This window comes from Acanthopagrus latus, chromosome 9, assembly GCF_904848185.1.
Source record: "Acanthopagrus latus isolate v.2019 chromosome 9, fAcaLat1.1, whole genome shotgun sequence".
In the NCBI taxonomy this organism is placed as follows: domain Eukaryota; kingdom Metazoa; phylum Chordata; class Actinopteri; order Spariformes; family Sparidae; genus Acanthopagrus; species Acanthopagrus latus.
In genome coordinates, this window is record NC_051047.1 from 8722391 (window position 1) to 8735589 (window position 13199).

At 42.5% G+C, this 13199-nt stretch overlaps 1 protein-coding gene across 2 annotated transcripts; it reads left to right on the forward strand.

Moving 5' to 3' along the window:
* The first annotated feature begins 781 nt into the window (after window positions 1-781).
* tmtc4 (transmembrane O-mannosyltransferase targeting cadherins 4) lies at window positions 782-12900 on the forward strand. 2 transcript variants are annotated; one of them, XM_037110564.1, is made up of 19 exons: window positions 782-1042; window positions 1134-1257; window positions 1396-1599; window positions 1776-1891; window positions 3585-3801; window positions 5487-5574; window positions 5774-5874; window positions 6886-6978; window positions 7148-7309; window positions 7594-7796; window positions 8471-8645; window positions 9043-9174; window positions 9315-9394; window positions 9481-9588; window positions 9702-9843; window positions 10546-10660; window positions 12126-12238; window positions 12350-12419; window positions 12633-12900. In XM_037110564.1, exons 3-19 carry the CDS (start codon window positions 1438-1440, stop codon window positions 12779-12781), a joined length of 2226 nt encoding a protein of 741 aa, XP_036966459.1. In that variant the 5' UTR covers window positions 782-1042; window positions 1134-1257; window positions 1396-1437; the 3' UTR covers window positions 12782-12900. The 2 variants fall into 2 exon arrangements, with proteins under 2 accessions (XP_036966459.1, XP_036966461.1); XM_037110566.1 differs by lacking the exon at window positions 1134-1257.
* The last annotated feature ends 299 nt before the right edge of the window (window positions 12901-13199 follow it).

Sequence of the window (13199 nt, forward strand, 5' to 3'; positions counted from 1 at the left end):
AGTCTCTCACACCAATCTCTGATCTGATGCGTCAGCAGTTTTGCAAAGGGGAAACAAGAACAGACAATCGATGACAGGATGAGAACATTATGTCAGAGGCAGAGCCAGCAATAGGTAGATAAATGGAGGGAAAAGGAGTTTGAAAAGTGGCGGAGGAAGAAATCAATTTTGAAGCTGACTGTTAGATTTTGAAACTACACTACTGAACCTCTAAAAGAAAACAAAACAAAACAAAAGAAAAGAAAAGAAACACAGGAGAGAAAAGGCAAAATGAATAAGCTGAACACACAAGATGCATTTAAACACCAGGGCAGCCTAAGATATCAGTAAAAAAGCAAGATCATCAGAAACGCCTCTGAAACCGTACAGTGCAAGGCTTCAAAATCTGTTCATTTTATCTCTAGAGGGGAGCAGTATAAGACCAGACTCTCTGAGCTACGCATTCATTCACTGTGGGGAACCTGTTACTAAACCCAGTCTCCAGAATGAGCTTCATAATCTCCAGGTCTCCCTGGGAGAAGTGAAGGAAGGGGTTGAAGAACACTTGTTTTCACCACAGATAAATACAGTCAGTCATTTTGTCATTAGCTGTAAGAGTAATACAGTTCTCTGGAAGACTAAACTGCGTCACACGTTTTTGTTTAATCTCTAAAAGCAAAATCAATACGCTCTACATGTGTGTGTCGTTTTGAAATAAAACACAGTGTTCCCAGTTACCAACAACTCCACTGTACAGCTGTCGCTCCAGACCACTGCAACTATTGGCTGAAATCGAACACGTGACAGTGACGCAGACCGGAAGTGTTGGAGCCTGAGCGTGTATATTTGTTTACAGCCGCGAGTGGTCGAGCTGCACGCTGCCTGTCTGTCTTTCTGTGCCTGGAAGTCCTCACGGTTTTCCGTAAAGTATTTAAAATAGGTAGCACCTGCCATAGGAGTAGCTACTGTCGTCCGTCTGTCATGTTAATGCCGCAGGAATGGGAATATCACCCGCTAACAAGACATGCTAAAGTTACCTGTTACTAGCCGGCTAACTTCCAAGGTAACGTTACCCTTCACGTTACACCGACACGGCGCAATTGTTTCGCCTCTCTGTGACAAAGTGCAAAGCTAATTACCGCATCTGTGTGCAGGTTGCTGCAGGCTCCTAGCGCGAGCTGAGCTTTACGTTTGCTATTTATCAGTCTAGCAAAGAAGCTAACATGGGAGTTGCATATGACAGGGTGACCTCTCACAACATGCCTCATAAAAGATAAGGTATGAAGCCACCCATTGTATCAAGACGCACTTCCTTATTGAGCCTCAGTGTGTGCAATCTATGATCTGGATCGCATTTAAAGCAGCTGCTCTCAGTATGACGTTGTCTATCTGCTGTCACCCTCGTCTTCCCCTCAGGGACCAGATGATGATGCAGAGTGACCAAAGACCCGGTGGATCATGGCATTATCTGAAGTTTATTGGGATCACCAAATACCCCTTCCTAAGCTTGCTCCAGTCCAGGCCAAGGTCACTGTTGCTCTGGTGGCACTGCTGTGCTTCATCAACAGTTATGATGGGGAGTTTGTTTTTGATGATTCCGAGGCCATTGTCAACAACAAGGTATTTTTTGCTTCCCTCTACATATATGCCTTATCATTGCTTTACCCTTTGTATTGCAAAGTTGTTGTTGTTTTTTTTGTTTTTGTTTTTTTTACATTGTATCTTCAGCATTTACAGTGATGTCCTGCACACGTCAGTGGTACTAACATCAATCTGATTTGTTGTTTCTGTTTCAGGACTTGAGATCATCAACCCCCCTGAACAACATATGGAGCAATGACTTCTGGGGAAGCAACCTGAGTAGCAACTCTAGTCACAAATCCTACCGACCTCTCACTGTCCTTACATTTCGGTAAGGGCACATGTCCACTGTGTCAAGTCACACACTGGCATAATACCAAGCTCACGACAAATGCTTGTTTCTCAATGGCTGGCAGTCAGTCTGTTTACATCATTTCACATCATACCACAACATACTGTAGTTCCTGTCAGCACTTTAACCTTTATATTATATGCTGTGCAGGGTGCATGGTGCATAAACAAAAAGTGCAAGCTTATTTAGCATTTAAAAACTATAATAACCCTGATACACTCACTCACTCAATTCTTCAGTGTTTGAGTTGCTCTGTGATTGGCAATGAATTTGGTTATTTTTTAAAGTAATTCTGGGACTTTATTTTTCTTTTCTTTTTTGTACTTGGTATAGTACTTACAGTTAGTTCAAAAGGATCTTGGAAAGGTCTTTAAGAAGTGTTATATTGGACTTGTTCAAACCTGCAGAAACCCTGTCACATCACATGCAAGTAGTAGACACTTTTGTCCAAAGCAAGTTACAGTAATTCTTTCATACATTCTTACACTGATGACAGTGGCTGCCACACAAGGCGCCGACCAGCACATCAGAAGCAGTTTGGGGTTCCGTATCTTGCCCAAGGACACTTTGACATGCAGGCCAGGGGAATCGAAACAGCGACCTTCCTATAATAAGAAGTTGGCTCTACCCCTGGGCCACAGCCACCCGTGCTGTGTTGTAGTAGCATAATTGTGATAACATGGTAGTGTGACTACTATTGTCAGCTTTGATATTGATCAGACAGTAGGGCAGAGAACTTAAAGGTATACGCTTCAGGTGCTAAGATACCTAAAAATGATCCCCCACAAAGTTTGTAGAGCATCAGCCAGGTTGTGGGCAGGTCTGCCATTTTGGGGCTGTGTGGTTTGACTTTCCAGTTTTGGCAGTCCGTGCAGCCCCACTGTGGACCTGGAGGCTTGTTAATATCCAGAAGCACCTCGTCATCTCTGCAAGCAACCATTGCAACTTGACGCTAGGGAACATGAGTCGCTAATCTCTTAAAAAAAACACCATCATAGAGCCACCATTTGGAAAAATACTAGACTCTTTTAAAAAATAGTTGGCAGGTGACCGTCATTGGTATGAGGGTGCTACCACCAGCTGAGCCACTAAGCAAACATCCTCATTCTCTGACATTTTTTCACTGAAATATATTCTCCACTTCCCTCACTGGTCATCACACCTAGACCAGGCCCATAGCTGCTATCTCCAGTTGCCAGCTCCTCTTATGATGCTAATTAGAACCGCAGTGGTTTGGACAGAAGTAAATAGCTTGAAGGCTGTGAAGATGGATTTGCAAGGTCACGTGATCTCGCAAATCCAGCTGCCTCACCGCTTTGGGGGCTTCTCGCAACCGTGCCATGATGAAGGAGACTTCCTCATCCTTTGACTGTAGGCATGAGACCATAAAGTAATGTTGTCTTTTGAACACTGGGCTGGTGTCAGACTACTCAAGTTCCACTACTACTACAACAACAACAACAACAACAACAACAACAACTACTAAGTTCTCCCTGTCATTCACTCCAGGCTGGAGTTTGATGCAGTTTTAACAAGGGGCACGCTTCAGCTAAGCACAGTTGAGAGCACTGTCCTGTCTGCTGCCGCTTTAAGCAAAAAGGGCCACTGGTGTTGCCATCCTGACTGTTTCTGTCCTATGTGACATTAGGTATTTCCTCTCCTCCTGTCGCAGGCTGAACTACCTCTTGGCGGGAGGCCTGCACCCTGTTGGCTTCCACGTGCTGAACATCATCCTCCACTCTGTCATATCTGCCCTTATGATTGACATGTTTGCTATACTTATTGGGGGACTTGTCCATGATGAGGAGGGTAGGATGCTGAACCACGCTCCTAAGACCTCTCTGCTCGCCGCCCTCTTCTTTGCCGCCCATCCAATTCACACAGAAAGTGTAAGTAGAATGGCTCTAACAAAAGCATTAAATAAAGCAAGCAGTGCAACACTTGCTGTTTTGTTGAAACTACTCACAGATTTACATAACAGTGTCTGAAAGCACTCCCCAAACCAATCTTTGGATTAAAAAAGATGACTAATCTCAATTTGATGTGACTGCAATGAGTGTGACCAAGCTTAAAAACATCCCCTTTTCATGAGGTATGATGAGTATGATGGAAGATTGATCTTGGATGTTTTTGGATGGGCTAAGAGGTTTTATTGAAGTATAAATGAATAAAAAATCAAAGTGTTTAAAGTCATGACAGTGTTAGACATTTGCATATTTAGATCTGCTTTTTTCCTTCAATAGCCTGATCCAGTTTTGGCTTGGCGTTAAGGCTGGGTCAGGAACAGTGGCTGATGTGGGCCTGTAGAGCCCTTTGAGACTTTTGCCATTTTATCATTCCATGTGCCAGCCTGGCTCTACTCTCTCTGACTCTGTGATTTGCATTTACACCACAACTGGGCTTCCTGCTTTAAGATGTGTCTTAAACCATTGACTGATCCCTGCTGTACTATCGAAGAGTCTCTGCTACAAAGTGGCACTGCAAATTCGGTTACACGCACATTTAATTTCTTATAACTTGTTCACAATAAAAGCCCCCTATTATTTAGTCATTTAAACGCTTTTATTATGAAGCAGCATGTGTTTTCACCAGCAGGACCTATAGAGGAATACCGAAACAGCTGTGCGAACACGGTGAAAACACAGCAGATGTTCAAAAGTACAAAAAGGACAAGAGAAACTAAAGAGATTCAGGTAGAATCTACAGAAAATAGCGATATCCTAGCAGGTTAGCAAGAGTCACAAGATACCACTGCAGCCGCTTGGAGGTTGGGCGCTGGACGGGCACGGCTTGGCCCTCCTCCAGAGCAGGTCCATCACAAGCGTGGTGTTGCTCAACTCGGCATGGGTGGAAAAGCAAACTGGCGTGACTCAGTTGGCTTGTCCTTGCCAAAGTGCTGGTGGAAAAATGCCATTTGTTCTAGTGATTTTTGGCTGTAAATAAACTTTCTTAACAACTTTGATTCCATTCAGCAGTTCATCATGTCATCTTGACATACCAGTCCAGAGGTTTTAATACTAAACATGCAGAGGTTCCATGCCAAGAACAAAAAACCCACATCAGCAGGGAACACTGGGCCAGGGTGCGGGTGGTGGTGCGGCCTGACTATTAGCTGTGTTGGGATGCTTATTGACCCGTCAGCCTATGTGTGTTTGCTGTAAAGCCTGGCTGGAAGGCAGAGATTCCCCCTCTCAATTCTCTTTAATCATGCAGGTCAAGGACTGGGTGAGACTTGGGGGGTGGGAGGCAGGCACACTGTTGGCTTAGGCCTGCTGCACGTATCAAAGCAGGGAACCCCAGGATGCCAGCCGTACAGTATGTACCCACACACTGTATAAAATACAAACACCAACAGGCCGTGCTGGGTAATGAGAGATTTTTCCTCCTTCTTTTAATAAGCCTTGCATAACTAGATGCACCATGCAAAACTGAATGTGATATGAAATATTTATGCAAAGTGCATCATTTATTACAGAATGTATATGATTATAATAGAATATATGATTGTGTTTTAGTTAATGAATAATTGTTGCTCCTGCTGTTTCTCTCCCTCTTTCCTCTCCATGTCAATAAGGTGGCTGGAATAGTGGGAAGGGCAGATCTTTTGTGCGCGCTGTTCTTCCAGCTCTCCTTCCTCACCTACTGCAAAGCTTTCAACAGAGGTAGGCACCAAACACGAGCATTGCTCTATCAGTCCACTGTTTCACTGTACTGTACAGGATTGTCCATATGTGCTGATAAAAAAAAGGGTCCAGCATCAAACATTGTTGAGCTGCTTCTTTTTACACGCATGTGTTTGAACACCTACATTTTACGCCTCAGCTGTCTGTAACTGGCTTGCTTTTGGCTTTGTGTTCCTAGGGAGTGACAGAGATGACAAGTTTTCTGTCCACTGGGTTGTGGTCAGCCTCTTGCTGTGTGCTGCGGCGATGCTCTGTAAAGAACAAGGCATCACAGTCTTGGTACAAAGTCTTCCTTTTTTTTTTCTCTCTTTTTTTTTTTGTCAGGCCATTTTGTTGTGAGTTGATGATTTTATCACATCCAGTAAAAATAGTGTTTTAAGGGAGACCTCACAACAGTAACTGTGGTTACATGGAACTCATGAATGGCTTCACTCACTGAATTCATTTCCTGAACCTGTTAATACTGGAACCTGACTAGCACTGGATTTTTGGGGCCAATACTGACAGTGCAGAGTGAAGAAATTCTGGCATTCATTGCAAAAATTGTTAATTTCATTTTGTAATGAACCCTCAAATGTGGTTATTGAAAACTTGTGTAAAGTATATACTAAAGTTGTTTCACAGTGAAACATCAAACTTTAATGTCCAAAATGACATGGTTCACTGGGAATTTAATCATTTCAATTGCCCAATATTGGACAAGTTACATGCAGATACAGACATTTTTGCGATACACTAATATTGGATAACCTATATGTCGGTCAGGCTCTAGTTACTCCAGTTGTCAAGATGGACACACGTTGTTTCCTGGGATCAATCTTTCTATTCTGTTTTGGTGGATTATGGCTTTTTCATGTTTTCAAAATCACGTTTCCACCCTCTCGATTATCATAGCATTCAGCAATCCTTTAATCTTTCAAGATCTCCGGCAAAAGCAGTTGTATCGGCCACAGGGGACAGACCGCAAAGGAAAAAAATATGGCCTAATAACCATGTAAAGACTGACTCCAATTATCTTTTGTTATGCTGATTGGATTGTTATTCAGATTATTAGTCTAATATTGTGGTCCATGTAAATGCAGCTATTGATGCGTGATAAATACTCAGTTATTAAAAATGTATGAAGACATAGCAAATGATGTGATCTTTCCTCCTCTTACTCATGTGGAAAACCTAAAAGTCTTGCGTTTTTCTTCACATGTGTGATAAAAGCTAAAGATACAGTTCGATGCTGACCTATATACATTTTAAATGCCATTTCTCCTCCCCTCTCCATGTATTTTCCTTCAGGGTGTGAATGCCGCCTTTGATGTCCTCCTGATCTGTAATGTTAATGTGTATGAACTCAGCCAGAGGCTACTCCTTAGGAAGAATTCACTTGATGTGAGTTACAGTTTACATACCCTCCCCCCCTTTTCTGTCATAAATTATGCCCTCCCTTGTATGATTAATGTCATGTCACATACATCGTCTGTATAAAGCAATATGAATTTTAGCACACTGCCCTCATGAACCGATGCTTGAAAGTGACTAACAAATGTTTCCCTGACAGGTAAGTGAGATATTGCGACCGGGGTTGCTTACGCGATTGGCTCTCATGGGTCTTGGAGGACTGTCGATGCTCTACGCACGCTGGAGGATCATGGGAACGGGACCACCAGCATTCACTGACGTAGACAACCCTGCCTCTTTTGAAGAAAATATACTTCTTCGAGTGAGTGAGATTCTTTTGTGGATGTTGTTTAAAGTGAGATGCAATTTTTAATCACACTAGATCTTGTTACCATGGCATCATGGAAAAATCAGTATTTTTCTTAGCACTAAAATTTTTTCTGGGGATCTATGCATTGATGCAAACATCTAATATTTCTTCACCGTGTAATCTTCATTTCTAAACACAGTAATTGATTTTGATCCTGAATTTGAAATGCTTTTCTTTCCTCATCTCTCCCAACTCTCTCCCATTCTGCACCCCTCCTGTTCCTCTTTGATTGGCAGATAGTGAACTATAATTACTACTACTCTCTGAATGCCTGGCTGCTGCTGTGTCCCTGGTGGCTGTGTTTTGATTGGTCCATGGGCTGTGTGCCTCTCATTAAGTCAGCCACTGATTGGAGGATGGTGTGGCTGTTGCTGCTCTGGTGCATCATGATAGGCTTGATAAGCCAAGCCTTATGCTCGCAGGACAGCCAGAGAAGGAGGTAAGCGAGCACAGCCATCTCACTACTCGCTGTAGATGAGAGGAAGCACATGTTGGCCTCTCTAGACTCGGACTTGGTTATGGAAATTGTATCATATCCACCGCAGTGTGACCAGAGCACCATGTCTCGATTGAGATTTAAAATTCTCTGTTGGTTTTGAGACAGCCTGTGTGTGGTTCACAGGGAAAGTTTTCCGTGTTTTTAGGATGGTTTTTGTAGCGGTTTATTGAACCCACAGCTTAAATTTCTTCACCATACATTGTTAGGGTGCAGTTTTTGAGTGTGGCCCATCAGAGTTGACATAACGCAAGAGTTGCTGGTGATGTTCTGAGAAAATCATTCTGAAAACTATAACAGCGGCACAATTGAAAGAAAAACCCAGCGGCCAGCAAACAAAACAGATAGATTAAACCCTGCCACCCCTGCCATTAAAGTAATGTAGTGCATTGGCCCATTGGTGCATTGTTTTTTTTTTCCTCTCTCACGTCACAAATGCTAACAACTCCTGCCCAACAGCAACTCTAAGGCGACACACAGGGCTTGATTTGGGGGTTAAATCAAAATGTTACAATGCTATATGACTCGGTGGTCAACGATTGTCAGCCAGCAGCGATGGATCAGCACATGTATATAATCCTCACTGTGTGACCTCTCTCTCTCTCTCTCCCTGCCAGGACACTGACCTTGGGTCTGGTGCTGCTGGTGGTCCCTTTTCTGCCGGCCTGTAACATTTTTTTCAGGGTGGGCTTTGTCATTGCTGAGAGGGTGCTCTACCTGTCTTCGGCAGGCTACTGCCTGCTGCTTGCCTACTCCCTGGGACACTGCTGCTGCCGCTGGTCCAAGTACAGGGTAAGGCTGAATCGTAGCTAAAGGAATCACGCTGACGTAAAGGATACCACATACTGTTGAACCTTCAGTTTCCAGTGAAGATTCAACCCCTGTGACCTTTCTTTTTTCTGTAAGCCACCAGGTCACACTGTCCTGGTTTTAAACTCTTTTATTTAAGCACCTGTTTATGCAGCTTTGATGATTCCGTTACTCAGTGATGCAGAGCAGGGTCAGACAGGAGAAATGACTAATGACTCACCTGTAAAGGGATGAGAACAGCAGGTGGTGTCCATGTGTTGCATAGATACATTTCCAGGGTATTAACTCTTGAGTCACACATGATTTATATTTAAGCTTAAGGGTTATGATGGCTTACAGTACAGGGTTTTCTTTTTTTTTCCCCCTCTCCCCGTTCCAGAAGTTGCTGTGTGCGTCTGTGCTCGTGCTGCTGTGTGTGTATGTGGCCCGCTGTGCTCTCCGCAGTCACCAGTGGCGGTCGGAGCAAAGTCTCTTCACCAGCGCCCTGTCTGTCTGTCCGCTCAATGCCAAGGTAAATATCTGTGGTTTGTGTGTTTTTTGCCTGCCTCCTTTTTACAGCATGTGTCAGTAAAATGTTCAGTCCGAATGTGGAAACAAATTGCACCCAAGCGACTGGAGTCACGTTCTGATGTCTAATGACTGATTCCTCAGGTCCATTATAATGTAGGGAAGAACCTTGCTGACAAAGGGAACACCACCGCTGCCGTCGGTTATTACAGAGAGGCAGTCAGGTTTGTCTCCTAACAACCCTCTCCTTTGCTTATGGCAGTATACGGGAGTTAAGCCATATTAACTGCAATTTTCTCTGGCATTTCAGGCTACATCCTACTTACGTCCATGCCATGAACAACCTGGGGAATATCCTGAAGGAGAGGGATGAACTGATAGAGGCGGAGCAGCTGTTGTCTAAAGCGGTTTCTATACAGTACGTCGCTAATCACAGAGAGAGACAACTCACTAGACAGGCAACCACTTCATCTCACTAATTTTAGCACCAAATATCCAAGTGATTTTTGTGTTTTTATTAAATCTGTGCAGGCCTGACTTTGCTGCAGCGTGGATGAATCTGGGTATAGTTCAGAACAGCTTGCAGAAGTTTAAGGAAGCAGAGCACAGCTACAGGAACGCAATCCACTTCCGGAAAAAATACCCAGACTGCTACTATAACTTGGGACGCTTGGTGAGACTCTAGCATGTTGATAATGTTTAGCAAGTGCAGTTTTAAAAACATAGAGAGGTTGTGTGTTTTAATAGGGGATGGGTTCCAAAACCTGGTATTAAACGGGCCCAGGAGTAAAATTATTAAAAGCTGTAGTATTTAATCTCCTTAGAGTCTGGGCCGTAGCTTATCAGGTTTCACAGATCTCCATTTTGTCTCATGTAATTGTACCTTAAATTTAACTGTTGGTGTATAAACTGAAACTAAACTGAGACCGGAGCCCACACAGAGTTAATTAAATTATGCAAAAATAAATAACAGTACCAGTCAGAAATATTTCATTTGTTCAAAACAATATTCTCATAGTTATTGAACGATTGTGTAAATGATACATAGAGTATGTGAGAAAATGAAGCAACGTAAATTCTAAAATTCTGTAAAGTGTGTTTAAGTTGTTCATATTTTCCCTTAAAAGATACCAATTAGAAAAGATAAGAGTACCCGATAAGTATCAGTAAAAGCAGTGGCACACTGAAACGATTTCAAATCTTAACAATACCCATCTCTGCTTTAAACAGAAATATGGGTTATAGTTTTGGGGAGTGTCCTGATCCACAACATGGATCCTAAAATTGAAATCGAACTAAACTTCATATTGGTGGGTTTTTACCGTGCATAAAGAAGAGAGCATTTTATAACCCCATTTCTCTTTTGTCTTAATAGTATGCTGACCAGAACAGACACGTGGATGCCCTGAACGCCTGGAGGAACGCGACTGTGTTAAAACCTGACCACAGTCTGGCGTGGAACAACATGGTCATTCTGCTGGACAATACTGGTACCCACAAAATACACACACACACACCAACAGACACACAGATACTGGACATGTAGTACACAAAGCGCAAGTGCATATGTATACAAAAAAAAATACACTTCATGAAGTCTTTGTATTCATGATGGTTGCATCAGAAATATTATGATTTGTGTAATTACATTAAGAAGAAGTAGTAGTAGTAGTAGTACTAATAATAATAATAATAATAATAATAATAATAATAATAATAATAATAATAATAATAATAATAATAACAATGATGATGATAATAATAATAATGATAATAGTAATGATGATGATAATTATGATGATAATAATAATAATAATCTTTATCCATTTGTGGGTTTTAGTCATTGTACTTGGTGTAGAACTGTGCTCTGTGCAGCTTGTTCCGGTATTAACTGCCAACAGACGCAGCGTTGTTATTTTGGAAAGGCAGGAAATCTAAATGGCCAACAAGATTAGACCGGAAGAGCAGGAATCAGTAATGCTTGAAATTTATGTATTAAAGCTTTGTGTTGTGAGTTTTGAAGGCACTCTTCCCTGCCGTGTGGAGAATGCTCTGATTTCCAAAAAGCTCGAGCCGTTTTGTCAGAAGCTGCTCCCGCGGGGGCGGAGTCTCCCAGGAGGGCACTGGAACTGTCCAATCAGGGCCCAGTATGTTCCTGATCAAACATGGGCAAGCACAGCCAGAACAGCGCCCCCTCAGAGTTCCCCCACCGCATTTGTTCCCCAAATCTGACAGAAATAATTCTAGCCCTCTCCCCAGCTACCCCAGCAAACAAAAAAAGAGAGAAAAGAAGAACAATAGGTGTCATTTTCAAATAGCAAGGAATTGGGAATATTCTTCTCTCTTTGATGTTCACCCCCTTTCTTTTGTTTTGATCATTACACAAACAAAAGGCAGAATCGGTGTAGATTCAGGCAGATGCGCTCAGACATGGTCACACATGTAGTCGTATGTTGGCAAGCTGTGTCTGAAGGGCACAGGCCATGACTCAGGACATGACTGTCTCTGTCTGTCTGTCTGTCTGTCTGTCTGTCTGTCTGTCTGTCTGTCTGTCTGTCCCACAGACTGTCTCACTCTCTTTCTTCATTTCTGGCCAGACATCAGATGGGTCTGTGACAGAGATCAATAACCCAGTGGGCCTTGTGTTCAACCTTAATTAGGAGACTAAACCGCTTCTCCATGTGTGGAGAGGGGAAAAACTCTGCTCTAGACACTACTGACAAATAAAGAAAGCAGTCAGATTATCTACGTACCGGCAGTAACTACGGTTGAACCTATAGATTTATGCTTTTAACTGTGTATGAATGTTGACATGTGTATATATACATATACAGTTTTAGTAGCCCAAATGTGGGTTACTATGTCCGCTAGGGGAAAAACATGAGCATGTATGTGTGGTCACTTACTGAAAAACATGAATGTCTAACATTTATGTCCTTTTTTTTTGTCTTCGAGGTAATTTGGTTCAAGCAGAGCAGATCGGCAGAGAGGCTCTGAAGCTCCTCCCCAGCGACCCCACTATCATGTTTTCATTGGCTAACGTCCTGGGAAAATTACAGAAATACAAGGTCAGCGTGCACAGCATCAACATTTCAACTTACAAAATTATTTTTCATGCATGTTGATTACTTTATTAGTGCATTTCTAATCCAGTGCTTTTATTTATTTTTTGTCCTCAGGAGTCGGAGGGTTTCTTCCTCCACGCTCTTCGGATCAAGCCAGATGCTGCTAGTTGCCATGGCAATTTAGGTAAGATACTGCAACTTTGGATGTGTCACATATTTTGGCTGACGAGAGATTACTGGCACTCAGAGGCCAGAAGAATAATCGTGCATGCTAGCAGAAACAATATCACAGAGTAATATAGAAGCTTACAGGACCTGAATTGAATGTACTAAGTGAATAGAATTAGGATGACCGCTGCTTCTCAGCTTGAACAGTGTTTGTGTTTTTTCCCTTCAGCTGTGCTGTATCATCGCTGGGGAAAGCTGGAGCTGGCAAAGAAACACTATGAGCTGTCTCTAAAGTTGGACCCTGAGGCTCCTGGGACCAGAGACAACTATAACATGCTGCGACGCAAACTGGACCAGCTTAAACGCCACACGCCCTGAGGGAGCCTACTGGGACCCCTGCCTGCTGTAAAACACATTTTTCCATTGTTCCACTTCGTATTATTTTATCTCACTAATTCTGGCTTTGTACCATTTGGAAATAAAGACCATGATCTGTGTGTCGGGCTCTCGTTTAGTTCTTTTGGTGGAAAAAGTCAGTATGTTGAGCAATTGTCAAGTTGTAGCTTTGTTGACATTTTCTGGGGTGGCAAGAATCTTGGGCTGCAACTAATGGTCATTTTCATCGTTGATTCATTTGTCAGTAATTTTTCCGATCAATAGATTAGTTAGGTTTAAGATAATGGTAAAAAAAATAATAATAAAATGTCGATCAATGTTCCCAAAGCTCAAGAGAGTGTTCTCAAATATTGTGTATTGTCCACAACCTGAAGATATCCGTTTCTTTTTTCATAAAGGA